Genomic DNA, 21,114 nt, shown 5'->3' on the forward strand with positions numbered 1-21,114 from the left:
GCCCTCTCTCGCGCTCTGAAACAGCGAAAGCTGTTGGCTCGCGCGCGCTCAGTCTAATTATTCCACTCTCGCGCAGCTGAGTGGCGAGTGCTGAAAGCTCCGCACCGCTTTCCATCTCTTCCTTCCGCACTGCGATTCCGTTAGGAGACGGTCCTCTTTGGCGGACACGTACTAGCCCACCTGGACAGAGGTTTTCATCAGGACACGGAAACGTGTTAAAAGGAGGCTCGTGCAAACCCGAGGCCGGTGCCCCCAGACCCGACGGGGAGGGAGACAAGCAGAGCAGTGATGGGACAGTTCTCGGGAGGATGCTACCTGAGTTTTTTCATCTTTGTGCTTCTTGGTTCGCAGGCGCCGACCACATTAGCGAGAGGTAAGCTCAACACCGAGACACTTTTTGAAGAGCTCAGTGCTTTTGGGGGCGTCTCAGTCCTCCCGAATAAACTCAATAAAAAGGTGTATGCCCCGACAGACTGTGTTTCTGATGCTGACTCTACTTGTTTAGGATTTTTTTAAAGTAATCTTTTTTCATGTCCAGGTAGTGTTAGCAATTTATGTTTGCTTGACAAACAAACAAACAATAAAGCTTCAGACACCTTTATAAATCACATAAATTCAAATTAAATTAGGACGAGTTTTTTCTTCTTTTTTTGTCGTGCGCAACAGACTGGCTAAGATTTGTTTATAAATGCTGCTTTAATAGGTTTAACGTCAGTTTCTTCTAGTGCAACAAAATGCTTATTACTAATCTAAATTTGCTTCCTTAAGGATATTCTCTCTGGAGTACAGTTAAAATGACTAGGTTCTGGTTGACTTTGATTTCACTCAAGAAATGTTTGAGAGTCTCCTCGTGTTTTTTGTTTATTTTATTTATAAGATAACATAACCTTTATTAGTTCCACGCGTGGGAAATTTGTTATATTTTCAATGTTAAACCCATCTCAGTTAGACAAAGTCAGTATTGTGATGGACCAGTTATAAGTGGTTTAATAGCAATTAATAACAATGTCTTAATTCAATGGCAGTGACTTTTACCTCAAGAACACCGACTCATATCCTTTAGCACGGCATAGTCCTGTCCTGTCACTCATTTTCTTACTGCTCTCATCTTACTTTTCTTCTTCTGAGGCTTCTCAAAAAAGCTTACCATTCATTCATTCTTTCTGTTGTTCATGATGACACTCACTGTGAATGAAAGCAGACTGTAATAAAACTGCTCACACTTTAAATACTGATTATATCGTCTATAATATACAAACGTGCTGTTTAGTGACTAAATTATGCACAAGGTATGGTATAAATGACACATTATTCACATTTCAAGTGGGCTTTCTAGCAATTATATGCTTTTGAATATATTAACATTGGTGCCCATGTGCATCATTGTTGGTTGCTGGGTGATTGTATGGTAATGGAGCAAACTAGTGAAACATGCTTTGAATGTAGTTTTCCACTCCTATGCTTTGTCGTACTGAAATTGAGAGCCAGGACAATGTTTAACATTATTTGTTAAATCATGGCATTTTGTTTAATTATGATTGCTGGTGAGGTGGGGGGGGGGGTTATGTTTCGCAATGTGCAAATTGTGATGCTATGTTGATAGCATACTGGTAAAACTAGAGAAGCTGATAGCTTGGTGGCCTTCCTCATTTTTCTTGCTTTACTTTAAACAATAAAATACCTCCCCCCCTTCGCCAAATATGCACGCACATGCATATCTTCTGACAGTAGCTGCTTTTTGTTCGAATGTTGACAGGCATGCAAAAAAAAAAAAAAAAAAAGGCTAAAAGGCTCATTATTTGTGCGCATACAATGTAACTGGGAAAAAGTACTGTACTTCAAAAACCCAATTTGGGGCTTGCTCTAGCCATTTTTATGTCCACTCCTCTGCAACTGGATGATCAGAGGGTTGGGTTTTTTTTTTTTAACCTTATGAGGTTGCAAGTAGACTCCTGCAAAAAGCTGTAAACAACAGATGCAGCTTCAGCTCCTTTGAACATTTTGTCAAATCTAGATTACATGTGTTTTTGGTGTTTCCCCTACATAAGACAGGCCCGTCTTTTATGACATTATATCACATGAAAGTAAACATCTGAATTTATCAGTTATGTGTCACTACCAGATTCAGAATGTCTGATCATCAGTAAGCTGGTTACTCATGATGTGACGTGTTCTATTTAGCCAGCAGATTTGAATGTTCATTGACTTAATGATAATACAGAAAACTGTTTTACTTAACTGACAACACTAATGAAACCTGTGGTTATGCACATGTTATATGCTGTCTTTTGTCAGAGAATAGATAATCAGAGAATCTTTTTTGCTTCCGCCAAATCCATCCTGACCTATTGACATCCATTTATCTCATATGGTAGCGTAACAAAGGTGCATTTGCAAGTCAATTAGTTAACTAGCCCCAAGGTTTTTATTTTTGCATCCCAAGTTTTGAAATCAGCTTCAACTTGGAAATTTACATAGCATAAATATTATATTAAGCCAAAGTATCTTAAGGGCAACTTTGCATGTAAGGATCAGGGGGTTTTACCGATCTTTTAAAGAAAAGTAGGTTTAAACTAAGGCAGAAATGTGTTTGAGATAACCTTTCAAGACTGACTGTAAATTGTATTTATAGAACCAGCTACCATGGCTACATTTCCATGTGAAGTGTTACATGATTTTTTCAAAGTCTTGACCTAACATGCTTGGATAGAAAAACAATAATAATGTTAGTGCATGAAAGGAAAATGTGCTTGTCTGCCCTACACATTTTTTAAAGGCTGCATGGACGTATTTTGTAATATATCTTTCGGATTTGAAATGGCTTTCACTTGGGCTTTAAAAATATTTATAACATACAATAATACTGATGTCTGCAGTTAAATACTTTATTCAGACATGAAATTAAGTGCTATGGAAAGGTAGTCTCCACACACACACACACACACACACACACACACACACAACTGGTTAAATAATGTAAAAGCAAGATTACTTTGCACATGATAAAATATAAATGGCACGTTACTCACACGTGTTGACACTAAATTTCACTTCCATAGCCACATACATGTAGAGAGTCCCCTATAAGTAAATATTATTTATCAGTTAGATGCCAAGTTAAAACACGGTCATCCAAATGCATTCAATGATGGGATAAATCACTTGTGTTCAACAAGCAATTTTATTCTTAATGTGCCGAGAACACCAAGTGACAACAAAAAAAAGACCTTAACCCAAAAGAGGAACCTTGCAGTCAGTGCCTGCAGGGGGATTCAGCGAGGAAATGCTGCTGATAAAATGTTGAGCAGCACCAGTGAACATTACAGACGTGTTCAGTGTTTCTCCTAGGTTGACTGCTTTGGGGGACAGGTAGGCTGTGGGAGTGATAACCCCCACAAAGCTTCTTTAACCTTATCAAGTCTAATTGAGGAAAACACTTCTGACAGCTAGTAAGGAAGACAAAGGGTGAGCTGAGCAGGGTCGCACAAAGATACTATCAAAAACAATTCCAGCAGTGCCAAACAACACCACTTGAACAAGAGGTTCAGTGGTCAAGTGCCAAGGAAGGCTGGTTCTGTGGCTTGATATCCACCTCCACTGATGATCAGATGGATTTCAGGTGTGGATGATTCAGGCGCTCAGAGAGGGGCGTAGCAGACAGGCGTGAAATATAATAAGAGAGAGATCTCTTTTAAAAAGAGGCCAGAAGAAAGTTAGTGGCCATAACAAGCTTATTCCCCTGTGAATAAGAGCTCTATTGTTGTCTAAGAAGAATTAATATCATATCTGTGCGACATGGCTGCAGTGGGTTGGAGTGGGTTCTTCATTATGATGAACATGGGCACTCTAGATATATATTTCTGTACTCTAGATGCATCGAATATATTTGCGGCTGAAAATTGCTCCCCAACAAAAACAGCATCAATTTGTTAAAGAAAAATCACGTAAATATGACAGATTTACAGAGCACAAAGTGGACAACATACAATAGCATATACATGCATACAAATAGTATAACAATGACACATACTATGGCATATAAAAGCATTAAATAAAGCATAGAAAACCACCTGAACACAGCCAATTAGCAAACCATTGGTATTGCAATTACTTTAGGCTATAGCATAATGCACTTTATGTATAGCTATTAATAATGAAGTAGCCTAGTTTTAAATAACGGGTTCACGATTGTCAAATCTTTATGCATAACATCTGAATTAGTGGTTTTGGAATTTTTTTTACTGTCACACCAGTGGGCGAGTCAAAATTTCAAGGTGTATTTATTGCACATGATGTTCCACCAGTTCCTCCATAATAATCCATAGTCATGACTTTTCAGTCATAGCATTTATTTTTGTCTGTGTTTTTAGCTGTTTTCTTATGCATAGAATAACATCAGCAGGCTAATAAAATATTAAGTTGCACTAGCTAGGTTAATGATTTTAGCTTTTGTATTTAAAACCTGGCTTACAGTACACTGGTGAAAAAGGCCAGTCCTACTTCTGCTTTAGCTTGCTGCCCACTATATTAGCAGTGGTCAACTTCTCCTGACAGGTGATTTACTCAGGTGCAACTGAAGTCATAAGACAGGTAGCTTTAACAGCACTGTCTACTGACAGCCTTTCCCCTCCTTTTTTCTGTGGTCAGTCATGTGGTGTGATGGGTATGTATGATTTTCTATACAAATGAAACTGATCCATTTCCTCCCTTGTTAACCTCTTTGCTGTCAATCAAATTGCTTTAATCTGTAATGCTCTACAAATACACTGGTTTTCTCTGTTACAGAAGTTCTTTAAATTATTATTTTAGGGCACCCATACATACAGTAAAACAGTCTATTCATAGCTTTTTGTGTAGGTGTATAGCTTACAGTTTGCAATAAAAACGTATCCCTGCCTGTCCTTGCCTCACAGCCCATCAGTAGGTACACCGTTTGGCAACAACTAATTTCAGTTTTTCAGAAGAAAAGTTTCTGTTAGTCTTAATTTTGAGTCAAAATTCCCATGTTACTGTAAACGTATTATTTAGGCTAACATTCAAATATTAAGTCAATAATTGGTAATGGCACCTCAAATTTTTTACTAATACTGCTAGTATTGTGATTTTGGCTTCTCAAAATTAAACGAACATGATTGAAAGATATTGAAAATGCATTTTCTGCCAGTAGAACACAAAGCAATCAAGTGCTCCCTAAAATCATTGCATAATAACCATGTCTACATGTGCCAATCACAGCTGTTCCCTGCACCACTCAGCGAGAACTTTCCTGAGTGCACTTGACCGCACTGATATACTACAGACCATCAAAACAAAAATCAGCTGTCTGTCACTGGGGAAGGCAAAGAGCTTGGGCCTGTTCTTCGTACCTCGCTAAGTAAGTTAGCTGGATTAGATTGTTGACGATTTTGCGTGATCCTGGATCGTTCGGTTCCCCGAAGCTCATCCGGGACTTGCTGTCATAGCAACAGAGCCGTAAGCGTAAACCTGCTCTGGAGCAGGTTTACTTTATGTAAACAGGATTAGATCGCGGCCACGCAGGTATGTCCGCTTCATTTATACGAAAGCAACAGCGATATTCCACCACTGTTTCACCATAAATAAATAACATCAATGTAACTAAAGATAATGCAGCACTTGATCCTTTTATTGATGTCACACAGATACATACAGGTCATTTCCTAAAAAAGGGAAATGTACTATTAACATTCTATTACATGTATGTGATTATTACAGATGTAATTCATATTTCAGAGTAGTAATTGTAAATTACTTCGTGTAATCAAGATGAGAGACCACGGCTATAAAAGCGAAGGTGGATTTGGGAAGCCTGTCGCAGCCATGTCCTGTCCGTATACGCGAGCCACCCATTGCGGAAGGTGCAAGATTGATAAGGAGAGTCCTCAGAATTCAGCGTATATTACGGGATAGACAGGATCCTTTAGCTCAGCGCGACAGTGTGCTCATAGAGAGATATCGATTTTCCCGTGAGGGTATTATTTACATAACCAACTTGTTGACGAGGGGGTGCAGGACCACCACCTGTCTTTTTTTCCTCTGCCCTTTTCTTGGTTGCTGTTATGAACAAACTAACAGAGTATTACAGGCCAGTATTACCTTGCCAAGAGACGAAAAGCAATCTAAGAGATAAATATTACCATTCTGTAGAATACTCCTGTATTCCACTTTTACTTGTTCCCATGTTCTTGTGGGTCCTGTTGTGGCTCTAATGTGAAAGGGGATATAATATAACATATTATAATATAATATAATGCCATATGATATTGGACAATATAGTGTCATATGATAGATCTACCCTACCGCCTACTGGTGTCGGCCAGAGGGGCCGATGGCGCGATATGGCAGCCTGGCTACAACCGTAGCTGCCTCCACCAGTGTGTGAATGTGGGAGTGAATGAATAGTGGTATCGTAAAGCGCTTTGGGTGCCTTGGAAAGCGCTATATGAACCCAATCCATTATTATTAGTATTATTATTAAATTACCTACGAGTTTGATTTGTCAGCAACTTTCTGCCAGCCCTCTCTCCTTGCTTCTGCAGCCTTTGCAGTTTTCTCTTGCGTTTTAATTAAACTCTGAAACTCCTGAAATCCCTCACTCATGAGTTCTTGCTCTGCTGCCGGAAAATACCGAGCGCGCCCCTTCGACATTTTCAGCGGGTTGCCGATCAATGTTTCTACTATCGATGCGTAGCCCCTTTTACGACACCCAGTGATGTCACATTACTGCGTCCAGCTGTACTAATCGTCAACAGCAGGCGTGTTCGGGGAACCGGATTAGCGAGCTCACGGTTAGCGCGATGGTTTGGTCTTGGATGTGTCATTTGATCTTGGATGTAGTAAGCGACGTACGAAGAACAGGCCCCTTGTCTCTTGAAGCAGATCATCATCAGTTCTTTAGAGAGACTTCAAATTTAGGGAAGTGATGTTCACCAAGAACAACTCATATGCAAAGAATGCTGTAGAGCTGTGTGCACTGTAAACCATCACAACAAACTTATTCAGCTATCTGAAAATACACCACAACTTGCAATATGATGATTGCATGAAAGCAAAGAAGAACAATACAGTGGTTGCTAACATAAATTGTATAACTGAGAATGAGCCTGTAAAGCGGGTGAGTGTATTCATCCAGCTCACAAAGACACACTGAAATCACCACAGGAATCACATTCAATTTGGCTAAATATATTTGTTCAAATAACATACTGGACAAAAGATGTGCTATGCCCTCGCGGATATTTTTTTCCACTGTGGCAAAACCTGTGCTTTATGCAAAAAGCAGGGAAAGTAGAGAGGGATCTCACAGCTGTTGGGACTCTGCAATAAAATGTTGATGTCACCAAAATCAATTATGTATCAGTGACAAATGATTGTGATCTCAGTAATTGTGATAGCCCTTTTGGGCATATTCATGCACCCCTAACCCCTGTGTATTATTTTTAAAATTCAGTCAGTATTTTTATTTCAGGAATATTATTTAGTTTGTCATTTAACATCTGTTTTCAGTGAAGTATTAATTTTATATATTGAAATTGCCGCCAAAAACAGCAACAATAAATAGCAATTACTGCATCTCTGGAAAATAAATATCATTTTATGTAACTTCTACTAAATGTTTTTCTTAAAAAAATACTACATAAACAATTGTTGATAACACTGATGATGATAAGTATTGTATCAAAGCTGTAAAACACCACTATCTTGATGCCACTATTAGTTCAATCAGTTTGTATTTGCATTTAAAGTCTTTCAATTCTCTTAGTCTCTTAACAAAGCAGAAGAACAGAGAGAGATACCAGCCTAGCTGAGCTTTTGAATTCATATCACTGCATACAGTGAGAGAAGACCATCATTTGCATGGCAGTACTGTCCATAGATTTTTGCTGAAGGGCTGTGAAAAGTGGCTACATCTAGTAACAGAGTCGTTTAGTTGGCAACAGTGATGGGATCTGAAGCGTGATGATGGATTCTGTGGGGGAGAGGGATGTTAGGTGTACAAGCTGGCACAGTCTGCATTGAAAAAAAAGATTGAATTCTAAAAGTGAAAAATGAATATCTACCTAACAAATGAAAACTGGAATAGTTGACAATTGTGTTACAAGCCTATTTTGTCTAGGCTAACATGTAGACAAAATTTAAGCAATCAAAGAACCTGATAATTCCAGAAGGTTCACAAACCTTTTCTTGTAACTGTGTGACAAGGTAAGACATTAAAACAAAAACAAACAGCAGAAAGGCAGGTTTCTGTGAAAGGCATGACCTAAGGATGTGAATGAATTGGACAAGATTCAGCAGCTTCTTTTAAAACATCTCTCAACATCTCAGGTCCAAATGGGCTATATTAGGTAGGGTCGTAAATGTGCATTGGACCGTAAATTGTCAACCCAAAGCAAGACTAATCAGGTTGGTTGGATAACTACAGTGCTGTTATAACCTTTGTGCAACAAAAAGCTTATGCTATATGTATAATATTAGGACCATGTTTGTTGTCTTTCATAAATTCATTGATCAAGCTTCTGTGAGTTGACCATGCAACTCCTTGTGCTACTAAAAATGCATCTGGGCTTGAGCATGGAGTAAGTGAAAAAACTTAAGAGAGAAACAGAGATACAGAGAGGGAGGGGAATTGAAATAGTGGATAAAAGGCAATGGAGTCATCTCTGCCATGTTTAATTTATCACAAAAATGACTGCCAGAATCTTGCTCAAGCTCTGGCTTTCACGTAACTGACATTACACATGATATGAATTCACGAGCCCAGCTGGGCTAGTATCCACTGTTGTTTTTATTCTGCTGGAGATCGCATGGTGGTCATATTCCCAGTTTCACTACTGCATTATTTAAGGGGAACCCATTTCTCTCCCCAACCTATCAACCCCATCTTCTGTCATTTATTCTCCACATTCCGAAGGAGCTGAGCTCATGCAGTCAAAGAGCCAAAAGAAATATTCTCTACAGGGAATATAGAAAGCTGCAAAATCAAATATGTGGAAATATTGACCGTGTTTTGGCTGCTTGGACAAAGCCCTAACTGTAAGATAGCTATTCTTTTTTTATGGGATCCTGGGATTTTGAAAACTTTTAGATATAATATTTCCTCCAGATCTTTGATTGGAACAGAGTCCTTTTTGTTGGCTAAAAAAAGCCAAAAATAAATAAATAAATAAAAAACCAATAAAAAAACCACTATATTATAAACTGGTTGCTGGAACATTATATATCTATTCAATTCAAGCATGGTTGTGTAGAGCTCTTCCTTACTACAGTTACTACAGTAGAGTACAAAGACCACTAATTGTCTCAGCAAAGATTTCAATTTATTGTTTGGGATTTTATTTTTAAACACACAAAACATGAACAGATTTCCCTGATATTTATTATGTGTAGTTGTGCATTTACTCATTTAGTTTATGCTCTGCCCTATTTCAGTCATCTGCTAGCTGTGTTTATGGTGCTCCAAATGCAACAGGAAAGTTGCAGAATGCTCTCTGCTGGACAGACTGGACAGATTACAAATGCGGCTACAGAGGGATTGCTTTACAGTTAATGTCAGATGATAATATTTGCTTGGCTATATACTGGTTGAGGTCTACTTAAGTGTCTAGTCGGCTTATGTGAGCTTATATATTTTTATAATCATTATTTATTAAACAGTATTGTTACTTATGTTATCCAGTGACCAGAGAGGTTTAGGAATAAAGAACTGTGGACAAAAACACCAATAGCCACAGAGATCCCGAGAAGAACAAATGAATCCCTATTAATTTTAATCTAGAGTGACACCCCAAATTTTTCTGGAATAGTTGCCATATTTTTTCTTTATACTGTTTTAACATATTAAGGTTTATAAATTTGACAGCATGAAAAGCATTTTTGTATATTTTTATTTACATTTTGTACGGCTTCTCAGTTTTTGTGGTGTAATAGTAAAAAGAGAGGACAGACTAAAAAATAGATTTGTAAAAGTCAGCCAAACCACTATTTATCCATTAACCTAGATAAACCCAGTACTGACAGGTACTGATAGGTGTTGAATCCTCAAGCATAGCTTATACAGCTTGTGTTTTCCCATAAACCCACTGCATTATGCCCATATGTAAGTTCTATGTGCTCACAGGTGGGAAGAATAACATGGTGCCAAATATTGCTATTTCACTTCCCTCCTGCAGGTTTGCCCTCAGCCTTGTATCCACAACCTTTTCACTTACTCTTCGATAAAAGCGCGTATTGCTTCCTTGTGTTTTGAAATAATACTGAAAAGGAGGCCTTGGAGATAACTGCCCATCCACAATGCACCATTGAATGTCTCACTGTTTAACTCAAGGGCACTGGCACAAATGTTAGATTCATAGCGTACACCATTCACTTCAATGCCAAACACTCTCTCTTAACCTCTCTTTCTCTTTCTCTCCCTTGTAGCTCACAGTTTATACCTATGGGTAGCACTGTTGTTTCCTCTAAAGTGCTTGTGTTTTTGTAAATGCCCAGACCCTTCATCGTTTTCTTGTTGTCCACACCTCCCTTGCAATTCCTTTCGGTGTAATTTAGTTTCAGTTGTTTATAGCTGTGACAAATGTTTTGGTTCTGCTATCATTTCTCAACTCACCTGACTGAAGGAGGAAGGAGCCAGGACTGCAGAGGTAATGTAAGAGAGCAGGGCATGTAAGATGAAAAAAGCAGAGGGAGAGAGAAACACAGACGCGAGGTTTACAGTGCAGAATATCTGAGTATCTCATGTTATCAGTAACTGCCACATCAGTTTGTCAGTAACACCGAGCGCCTATCTCTGCTCTCCATGATAAATTAATTTCAAGCATAATCAGAAGCAAATACATATTTAATGACTGGGTAGTAAAGTACTGGTATAGTGTGTGTTTACAGAATGTCTGCTTGGTATGTGTACATTTTTTTTACATGCAGAAGTCATCATGATTTTAACCATCACATCAGCAGTTTTTGAAAGGCACCCCAGTCTAAAAAGGACCCTCACCATAGTCTATCATATTATGAAGGACATAACTGATTGATGTGAAACATACTGGAAACGTATCCAAAAAAAAGGAAATTGTAGGAATTCCATAGAGATAAACTTGCGGATCACAACCAATTAAGGCTCCTTTGTTCCTCACAAAAGATATCTTGCCCCCCATTATATTAAATGGTTGTGCTTTAGACCAGTATGTTTGTCTTTTTTTGTTGGTGGTGGTTTGTTGGTGGTGGTGTGTGGGGGAGGTTGCGTAATGCACAACTGAACCACAGTTATGCACTTGCGTAGACAAAAATCAAAGTTTGCGAGATGAAAGAGTTCTTAAATGCCATGCTTTTTCCAAATTGATGGCATTCAAGATGAACTATGTTTAAATGTTCTGGATCTTGTTTTTTGTTTTGTCTTTGTCCCTTCTCTTTTATGAACACAGTACTTTTTGAAAAGTTGGTTGACTGTTGCGAGACAGGCTGGTTCATCCACATTTCTTATGTCTAGTATTGCCTTTTTGAATTCATATGCATCCTCAAGGGCCATTTGGTGCTTTTATGAGTGTCACAGAAACAGGATGGGGTTTAAGAGTCCCTCTGAGCATATGAAGCTGACATAATACCTCTCTGAAGTCATGTGTGACTATATGTTTTAAAACCAACAAAGCTCTGTCATTGATAAAATAAAACGCAAAGCTGGATGACAACTGCCTTTGTGCCTTTATGTTTTTCATTCCTGGAGACAAAAGAGAAGATTATCAAACACTCTTTGACAATTGCTAATCTAAAATGTATGAAACCGAAAATTATAGTGAACTGTGCAAACAGACTGTCTCATCGGTCAAAAAAAACAAACAATGAATAGCAACTACAACTCAAAATCGCAGCTTATTGCTATGATAACCTATAATTGGTAACTTCTGTTCCCAAAATAGTAAGAGATAATTATTTCTTAAGCAAAGTAAGCTTTTAAACAACTCTAACTCTGTTTCCCAAAGCAATAATAACAACATTAGTGTAGTAGCGAGACTTAAGAAACATGTGTATGCATGTGTCAGTTGTTTGTAAAAATTTAACATCAAACAAACATAAAACAAAATAAATGAAGCTTCTGATTAATTTGATGGCTCTGGATCCTCAAATAGATGCCTGTGTTTTTGATGGAGAACCCAGAGCTCCTGGAGAACATCTCTCTACAGAAAAAAGCCCTTTCTTGGTTCAAACTTGCCCCTAACATTAGTCACTTGAGACTGTTCCTATACATTTGTTCTTTCCATTTTTTTTATTCATTTTTGAACATATTGTGTTCCATCCATCCATATGTTCAAGACAGATCCACTGCTGCTATCTTATCTTGAATATCGATTTCAATGTGTTGAAGTGCAGTTGGTCTGCAGTTCATCTTTGGACATGCATTGGGTCAGAAGGTTTTATTGGTTCAGACAGGAGGCACGCAAACTGCTATTCAATTAACATAGTCTTCGTAGTGAATTCAAAGCCACATGACCTCCTGCGGTCATATTGAATATGTTATATTTATAATTAATTTAAATGTGAAGCTTGTGCTGTTTGATTATTATTTAAATTGAAAGTCATTAAGAATTTTGAAACAAAATATGAGTTCTTTACATTGGTGAATGACTTGAACCACTTAAATGTTCATTCATACATGAAGGGTGTGTGTTTTCCTCTGCGCCGTCAATGTGGTTGCAAGGTTATGCATGTGTAACTTTGATGAGGTTCCCCTTCAGCCAAGGACTCCCCTTTGTCATTAAGACAGATAACGTCTATTCTGTGCATCGATGTGGTTACATTCGTTTAAAAGCTACTTTTGTTTCAGCTCACAGACAGCAGAATCAATAAATCGTGTTACCAGTTTCTGCTTCATTTCACCTTAGCCGGTTTAGACCAACTTAGCCCCAAAGCTGAAGACAAAACAGAACATATAGTATAAAGCCACAGTGCCTTTATATAGCATTTAGCATAAAGCATCTCAGATTAAATAATTATTATTAATTTAAGACCAAGTCACAGCATTTCCCTGAAGACACCAAGAACATCTTATTGTATGCCTTCACCTATAAAACCCCACATTCCTCCCCAAAGTATTAAAAAATAACCTTATTATCCTACAATTCCTTAGAATAATGGATGCTGTTGTTTCCTGATATTTTCCACAGTATAGCTTGGTGATGGACACACATCATCCTGCGGCACTCACTTCCACATTTAAACTGTTTTGCATCATCTGAGAGGGATAAAGGTCCAACAGAGGTTTGCTTAAATACAGATTTTTCAATAACCTATTGGAAAACATAAAAAAAATATGTCACCACATTTATTGTGTTGTCCACATTAAATGTGGTGATTCAGGTGTTTTGTAAAGTGGCTGCATATTCAATAACGCCTCTTTGTGTTTGCGTATATTACTTTTTGACAACTTTGTTGTCAAAAGTCACATTCGAAATAGATGTGGAACCCTCCGTCTTAGAAGGTGAGATATCTACAGTGTTTCTGCTGAATGACTCTTGGAATTGTCAGCCTGTCATGGTCTTCAGCCTGTGCATACACATGTACTGACAACAGCCATATTCAAAGCACTGAATTGTAGAAGCATTCGAAATTGAAATGTCAGGTTGAAACCGACATGCCGCGAATTAGAATGAGGGAAATGGAAAAGATGAGCTATTGTGCTCTTCTCTTGATATTTTTTCTGTGCATAGTGTTTACTGACTGTAGCCAATACTTAGAGACCACAGTGGATAAAAACTGCATTTTTCAACAGAAAACAGTCGAGCTTGTCCTCTGTGAAGTACTATAATGAGAGTCCAGCAATGGCCACATTCTCCCACTTGTTATCTTGAGATTTGCTAATGTCTAGGTATACTTCTCTTTTCCTGTGTATGTGTGTGTTGTATACTTGTAATCCAAAACAAGGCCTGATAAAATGAAGAGATAAAACCCAATTACCAAGTAAGCAGTCCTGAGTCATCTCCCATTTGTTCCAACCATTGTCTTCTCTACTACTCTTTATCTCGATTTGTATGGTTTACTCAAAGACCAGACCAGCTGATTGTAATCTTAGGTGAAAAGAAACGAGATAAAAAAGAAATTCTGAAAAAACAGAAGTGCGAATGAGCTAATCGATGCCAAGCAGCTTGCACACAGGGAATCTCTTTTTCTTTAGTGTAATCTTCCAGCGTGATTGTGAAGTTTGTGTGCGCCAAGCTTCTGAGGGGACCAATTAAGGAACGACGGAGCAGGAGTCTGAACTGGTGGCTCTCCTAATAGCCTACAGGCTGGAGTGGTCCTGATCCATAGTCAGTCGATAACACGAGCCTCCCTAGTCTCAAGCAATGAATGCCAACAATCAGATTCAATACAGCAAAGAAAAATAAAAGCCAGAATGTGAATGTGACAAAACGTCCTTTTCCCCCCCTTTTGGCACCACAAGATGTAAGATGTTTTGCACAGTAAACCCAGGTCATGGCTGAAAATAAATTGAGCCGAAAAGATATTTGAACCCCCAAGCAAGTGTGAGACAAACCACAGAATGATTTTGACCTTTAGAAAAGATCCTACAATCTAAGATCTTTTTAAGCTTTAAGCTCATCATCTGAGTGTAAGTGTATGTGTATTCTTTTAGGTTGGATTTGGTCTGTTTCTTCACTGCCAGCTGAGTACTGTGTTTGTTGTATCCCGTACATAGTGGAGTGATATGCTCCTGACATTCAGCTCTCTCTGCTGACCTACAAGGTATATGATAACCTACAGGAACAGTGGGTTTGTTTTCAAGGCTAATGGAGAACACTCCCAAGACAGAACAGAAGTGGGTGATGTTATAGCCCATCTCAAAGGGATTTTGTTCACTCTTTGCAATTTCACCTAGATGGTATACAGCCCATAATCTAATGTGACTGCTTTAATCTAATCGATAACCATAGCTATCGTTTACCACATTATAGTAACAAAGTATACTTTGAATTACTGCACTAAGTGGGTTCCTTTGTGTTGAGCTGCATGATATGTGCAGACTTGGGTAACCCAATTGCATTGTGATAAATATAATGCATTTAATAATACATTTAAACTCCTTGGACGATCGGGGCAAGCATTTCGCCTGTATACTGGTATAGAGATATCTGAAAAGTTCTCACTACAAATGAAATCATAACCAATATACTGGTACGTCTGGTATATGGCCCAGCACTCAATATAATGTAATATAGTATATTATAGACACACACAGAGAGATATTACTTGGTTGGGCTGCCCAGGTACAGCCACCCATATATACAGCAACTCATCTGTGCAACCATCTGTGATTGATTTGTTAGTGGACAATCCCTTTGCTTTATTGTTTTTCTTGGAAAGTTGACCAGCTAGCTCCAACCATCTTGGTCTTATGTATTCCCTGTTGGCTGACTCAGTAACTCCGGCCTCTGTTGTGGTTTAATTCAGTTGCTTCTCCAAAAAGATCTTGTTCCAAGGTTGGGCATACTCCAAATCAGCTCTTGGACTGCATAATATAATATAATATAATATAATATAATATAATATAATATAATATAATATAATATAATATACACTTAGAAGTGTAAGTTTCATTATGCTGGTGAAAAACCTGCTTTGACATCCTGTCATTTCATATTATTTCCACTCTTCTCTTTTCAACCTGACAGATAAAGGCATTTTTGCATGTCCATTGTTCTTTCTATTGTGTTGTTTCATTAATGCCGCCCATTAACTGCTTCTGGGAAATATCTGAAAGTGGGATGGACAGAAATGCATATTTTACAAGACAGCCTTGTTGTTGGCGTTAAAGCTGTGCAAGTACTGTAATGCCCAGGAATCCTTCTCTTTGTGCTTAATATGCTTTATTCTAATTCTTCATTGAAGTGAGATAAATTGCTAAATGCTGTGAGTAATTGAATATATTTTGTACTCATCCTCACATCTGTATTTGCTATAACCTAATACTGCATGTCCATTGCCATATAAAATTAACATTAATCTAAAATGAATATATTTACATAGGAATAAGGTATTGATTGTATTTTGTGGTTCTTCTAGTGAAGGAAGCCAAGAGACAGGTGAAGTTTGCAGACCTAATGTGGCTATAGGTGCCACTGATTTCAAAAGCATTTGCACCTCATTCCTTCAATTCAAAGGTGAAGTCAGTTTTGCTTGAGAAGATAGCTAAGCAAAATAAGAGTGAAGTGATATTAGTGATATTAAGAGCTGTTCAATTTTTATAACAAATAGTAAGGAAAAGTGTTTCACTGCTTTATTAACTCTTTAAGCATACAGCACACTGGACCATCCTTTATGGCAGATATTTCTGTCCTGCAGTTCATTGTGACACACTATCATACTGTTCATGAAAGCAAATGATGACAAATGAACATAACTGTTAAGTGGTGCAGATAATGTAAATACTAATATTAAGTTTTGAGTTTCATGGGTTAACTTGATATTATGCACTCAGCCTTCAATAATAACCAAGGTAAACCCACAGGTGAACAATGAACATGTCACGGTCCTGGGTCGGTGACCCAGTGCTTTGAGTTTCTTGTGTCTCTGAGTTTTTGTATTATGATCTTAGTTCTCTTTGTTGCCCCAGTTTATTCTATAGTCTAGCGCAGGCATGGGCGAACTACGGCCCGGGGGCCACGTGCGGCCCGTTAAACGTTTTGATCCGGCCCGCCAAACTTGAAAAAAAAATGTAATAAATTAACCTTGTTAATGTTTTATTTCCCCTGCAATTCTGATGTTTCCTCACTAGATGGCGCACTCTAGATATATTGGCTTTGTTGAGGTGAAGCGGCGTAGGCCTATTACTCCACGTTTGCACTTTACCCTGTGACCTACCGCCCCTCTATGAAGATGAGCGGACCCAAGAAAAGGAAAGTGGACAGAGAATGTCGAGTGTTCAAAAAGGAGTGGACAACTAAATATTTTTTCACTGAACACCGATCATCTGCTGTTTGCCTGATATGCCAAGAAACTGTGGCGGTTTTTAAAGAGTATAATATTAGCCGTCACTTTGCCACAAAGCACACAAATTATGCTAGCAAGCTCTCAACAAAAGAACGGGAATCTGCTGCTGAGAAGTTGGCAGCTAATTTGAAGGCTCAGCAAAGTTTTTTTCACCGTCAAACTGCCATTCAAGAATCAAGTACCAAGGCCAGTTTTATGCTTTCATTCAAAATAGCAAAGGCCAGCAAACCACTGTCAGAGGGCGAGTTTTTAAAAGAATGTATGGTAGAGACAGCAGGTATTTTGTGCCCGGAGACCAAAGACAAATTTGAGAAAATCAGTTTATCACGGCGGACAGTGACTCGCCGTGTAGAACTAATAGATGAAGATATCACCAGCATATTAAACAAAAAGGCAAAGTCATTCACTTTTTATTCTGTAGCACTGGATGAAAGCAATGATGTCAAAGACACTGCTCAGCTCCTCATTTTTATCCGAGGAATCAACGAAACCTTTGAAATAACGGAGGAGTTTTTGACAATGGAGTCTCTGAAAGGACAAACACGGGGAGAGGACTTGTTTGAACGAGTGTCTGCTGCCATCGAAAACATGAAGCTTCCCTGGAGTAAGCTTGTTAACGTCACCACAGATGGATCTCCAAATTTAACGGGAAAAAACGTTGGCCTGCTGAGGAGAATCCAGAATAAAGTGAAAGATGAAAACCCTGACCAGGATGTGATTTTCCTCCACTGCATCCTCCACCAGGAATCTCTATGTAAATCAGTGTTACAGCTGAATCATGTTGTGAATCCTGTGGTGAAACTTGTCAACTTCATACGCGCACGGGGACTTCAGCACCGTCAGTTCATTGCGTTCCTGGAGGAAACTGATGCGGATCACCAGGACCTGCTTTATCACTCCCGTGTCCGCTGGTTGAGTTTGGGCAAAGTGTTTCAACGAGTGTGGGAGCTCAAAGAGGAGATTGGCGTGTTTTTGGAGTGGCAGGGGAAGACTGATGAATTTCCTGAGCTGAGCAACAAGAGCTGGATGTGTGACTTTGCGTTTGCTACGGACATATTTTCACACTTGAATGAGCTCAACGTGAAACTGCAGGGGAAGGAGCAGTTTGTGCATGACATGCACACAAACTTGAAAGCCTTCAAATCCAAGCTGGCTTTATTCTCCAGGCAGATTTTGAACAAGTCATTCACTCATTTTCCTACACTAGCCACGCTGAAAGAGGCCGGAGCAAAAGTAAAGAAATACAGTGAGTCACTGGATGCACTGCACGGAGAATTCTGCCGTCGGTTTTTGGATTTCGATAAAATTGACAAGTCACTTCAATTGGTGGCCTTTCCTCTGTCACAAGACCCTGAAACAGCTCCAGAGGAGCTTCAGCTCGAACTCATCGACCTTCAGTCCGACCCTGCCTTAAAAGAGAAATTCAGCTCTCTGAAACTAAATGACTTCTATGCTTCACTCAATGATGCCGCGTTTCCAAATCTAAGGCGAAAAGCGCAGATGATGTTGGCTTTGTTCGGCTCTACCTTCGTGTGTGAACAGACATTCAGCGTCATGAACATCAACAAAGCCAGCCACAGATCAAAGTTAACAGACCTACACCTCAGATCAATCCTGAGAATCGCCACAACAAAACTAACTCCAGACTTTGATGCGCTGGCTAAAAAAGGAGACCAACAACACTGCTCCCATTAAAATGTGTGTCTCCGTGATACGCACGTTGTTAAAATGAACAGTGCGCGCAGATCAAATATAACGCTTCACAGACTGAGAGTGATGTGATATCCTGAAGGATAACAGAACTTTCAGTGCTTTAAAATAAAATGTTCATTTATTTGATTTTCAGTGTTTAAAGGCTCATTTCGAAGTCAGAGATTTTATTGTAATGCTTTTCTTCATTTAAAAAAAATGAAATTAAAGCACATGTTTTCTCCATATCCCAAGATGTGTATTTTTCCCCCAATGAGGTGATGTTTTCAAAGCATGCCATCTATCTACTCCTGTTCCGGCCCATTTGTCAAATGTTAGAACTCAATGTGGCCCACGAATCAAAAAGTTTGCCCACCCCTGGTCTAGCGTCTTAGTTTGGCTTTCTTGTATTCTGTTTAGTTTTCTGAGTATTTAGTAGCTGCCCTCTGTGTCTCTTTGTTGTTTGTTTCTGTGTTTCTTAGTTTCTCTGTCTCCACTAGTCAAGTCTGCATCTGTGCTACTTCCTGTTTTACTTTGAAGGTCTGTGTCTCATGTGAGTGTATCGTACTTTGCTTCCTTGTCTCGTCAGTTCTGATTTCCCCCAGCTGTGCTCTTCTTCTGTGCCTCATTCCCCTCGTTTTTTCTCCAGTGTATTTAAGCCATGTATTTCTCTGTGTCAGGCTATGTCCACACGTACCCGGGTATTTTTGAAAACGCAGATTTTTCTATGCGTTTGCGCCTTTTGTCCACACGTAAACTGCGTTTTCGGTCAGTGAAAACTGAGATTTTTAAAAGCTCCTGCCAGGGTGGATATTTTTGAAAACTCAGTTTTTGCGTTTACGTGTGGACGAAAAAAACGGAGAAAACGCAGCGTCAAAAGTGTGCGCATTTTTTGACGTCATACTGTGTGCCAGGTTATTGTTTCGGTCAAATGAATTTCTACAATGGCGGACTTACACAAAATACCATACTGTTTATTTTACTCTCTGCAATGCTTACATATACACACACAGTTACTGCCCCTCCACACATAGGACTCAGTTCTACTTCTATGCGCCATCTTTGTTTACTCTTTCCCACCCAGGCTGACTTCTATTTGGCCAACATTTCTACACGGATAGGAATATAGCGCCACCTGCTGCTTTGGCATGTTCCTAGCAGCGTTTTCCTTCGTTTTTGACTTTTACGTGTGGACGGGATTTTTAAAAAAAACGAAAACGGAAAATCTCCGTCACAGAAACCTTAAAAAAAGGCACGAATTACAGTGGCTCAGCTCTTTGCCAGGAAGCAAATATAAGAGTGAACAGTGGGAGCAAGTAGTCTCAGTGTGGCAAAGATTTCATTTCACAAGCTAATACATTAATTTTGTCTTTTAAAAAAAACTAGCTGTGGTTGAAAAGTTATTATTTTCACAGTTTAGAGAACATTGTAGTTTCACCACAGCAGACCCAAGTCAAATACATTCCCTGTCACATTATTAGCTGTATCCAGATCTGTGGCACTTAGATTCTGTGAGCACTGAAGTTCACTCTTCTTTATGAGCACTCACCTCATGACATTTTCCATCGAGGTCAAGGACCAATGAAGAGGAAAAGAAGTAGAGGCCATTCTTTGGACTGAAAAGTTTTGTAATACTTTTTAGTCACATGTTTGCTCCTAGATATGCTTCTACAGCAGGTCTACTTTTAATCTCGAATGTGTGGAAACGTTAATGTTTCAATGGTGATCACTTAGCGCTATGGAGTTGTGGATTAATTTGAGGATTTTTGATAATAAAGTTATTCAAGTTACTCGATGAGTCAAGTAACAGTCTTTACCTGGAAAAAGTGATGTTAATATTTAAGCTGTTAGGATTTAGCAATTGCCAAATACTAACTATATTAAAATGGGACATCTAAGTAAGTTGCTATTTTTTTTTCTTTTTTGTAGTCTGTCCTGTCAGGCAGCTTTTGCAATTAGAATTATGATCTGAATACACTGTTGTGCCAAACACATTTTGCTTTTCCAAGGTCGGCTCTATAAATTCTCTATAGGCTCCTCTTGTTCAGGGTTTATCTGTTTATTTCTTCATTTCTGTTTGTGTTATTTAAAGTTATTACATTATATGTGTTAAACAGTATAACAATGTATAAGGCAGGACAGGTGGGAGAGAGAAAAAGGGGGGGGGGGCATGTAATAAAAGGACAGAGTACAAATAGAAATGCATAATGTATCGCCAACTACTCCACCTGTAAGAAAAACATACAATACCTGGAACACAAAAATTTGAATCTAGCACCACACTAGAGCAGGGCGATATGGCCAAAAATATTTATCACGATATATACCGTATTTTCACGACCATAAGGCGCACTTAAAAGTCTTAGATTTTCTTCAAAAAGTACGGTGCGCCCTATAGCGCAGTGCGCCCTGTGTGTTGTAAGGAGGACGTAG

General features: G+C 38.8%; 1 protein-coding gene and 1 pseudogene across 1 annotated transcript in view; both read left to right on the forward strand.

Moving 5' to 3' along the window:
* Positions 1-288: 288 nt before the first annotated feature.
* LOC146629274 (netrin receptor UNC5D-like) overlaps positions 289-21,114 on the forward strand; it is a 188,961-nt gene continuing 168,135 nt past the window's right edge. The window contains exon 1 of the mRNA XM_085358470.1: positions 289-373. Within this exon, the coding sequence (XP_085214596.1) occupies positions 289-373 (85 nt within the window). The remainder of the gene's footprint in view (positions 374-21,114) is intronic.
* On the forward strand, positions 17,254-18,687 carry LOC146629275 (general transcription factor II-I repeat domain-containing protein 2 pseudogene; annotated as a pseudogene).

This window comes from Diplotaxodon limnothrissa, linkage group LG7, assembly GCF_057381915.1.
Source record: "Diplotaxodon limnothrissa isolate DT_005_m linkage group LG7, D_limnothrissa_male_GT1.1, whole genome shotgun sequence".
Lineage (NCBI taxonomy): Eukaryota > Metazoa > Chordata > Actinopteri > Cichliformes > Cichlidae > Diplotaxodon > Diplotaxodon limnothrissa.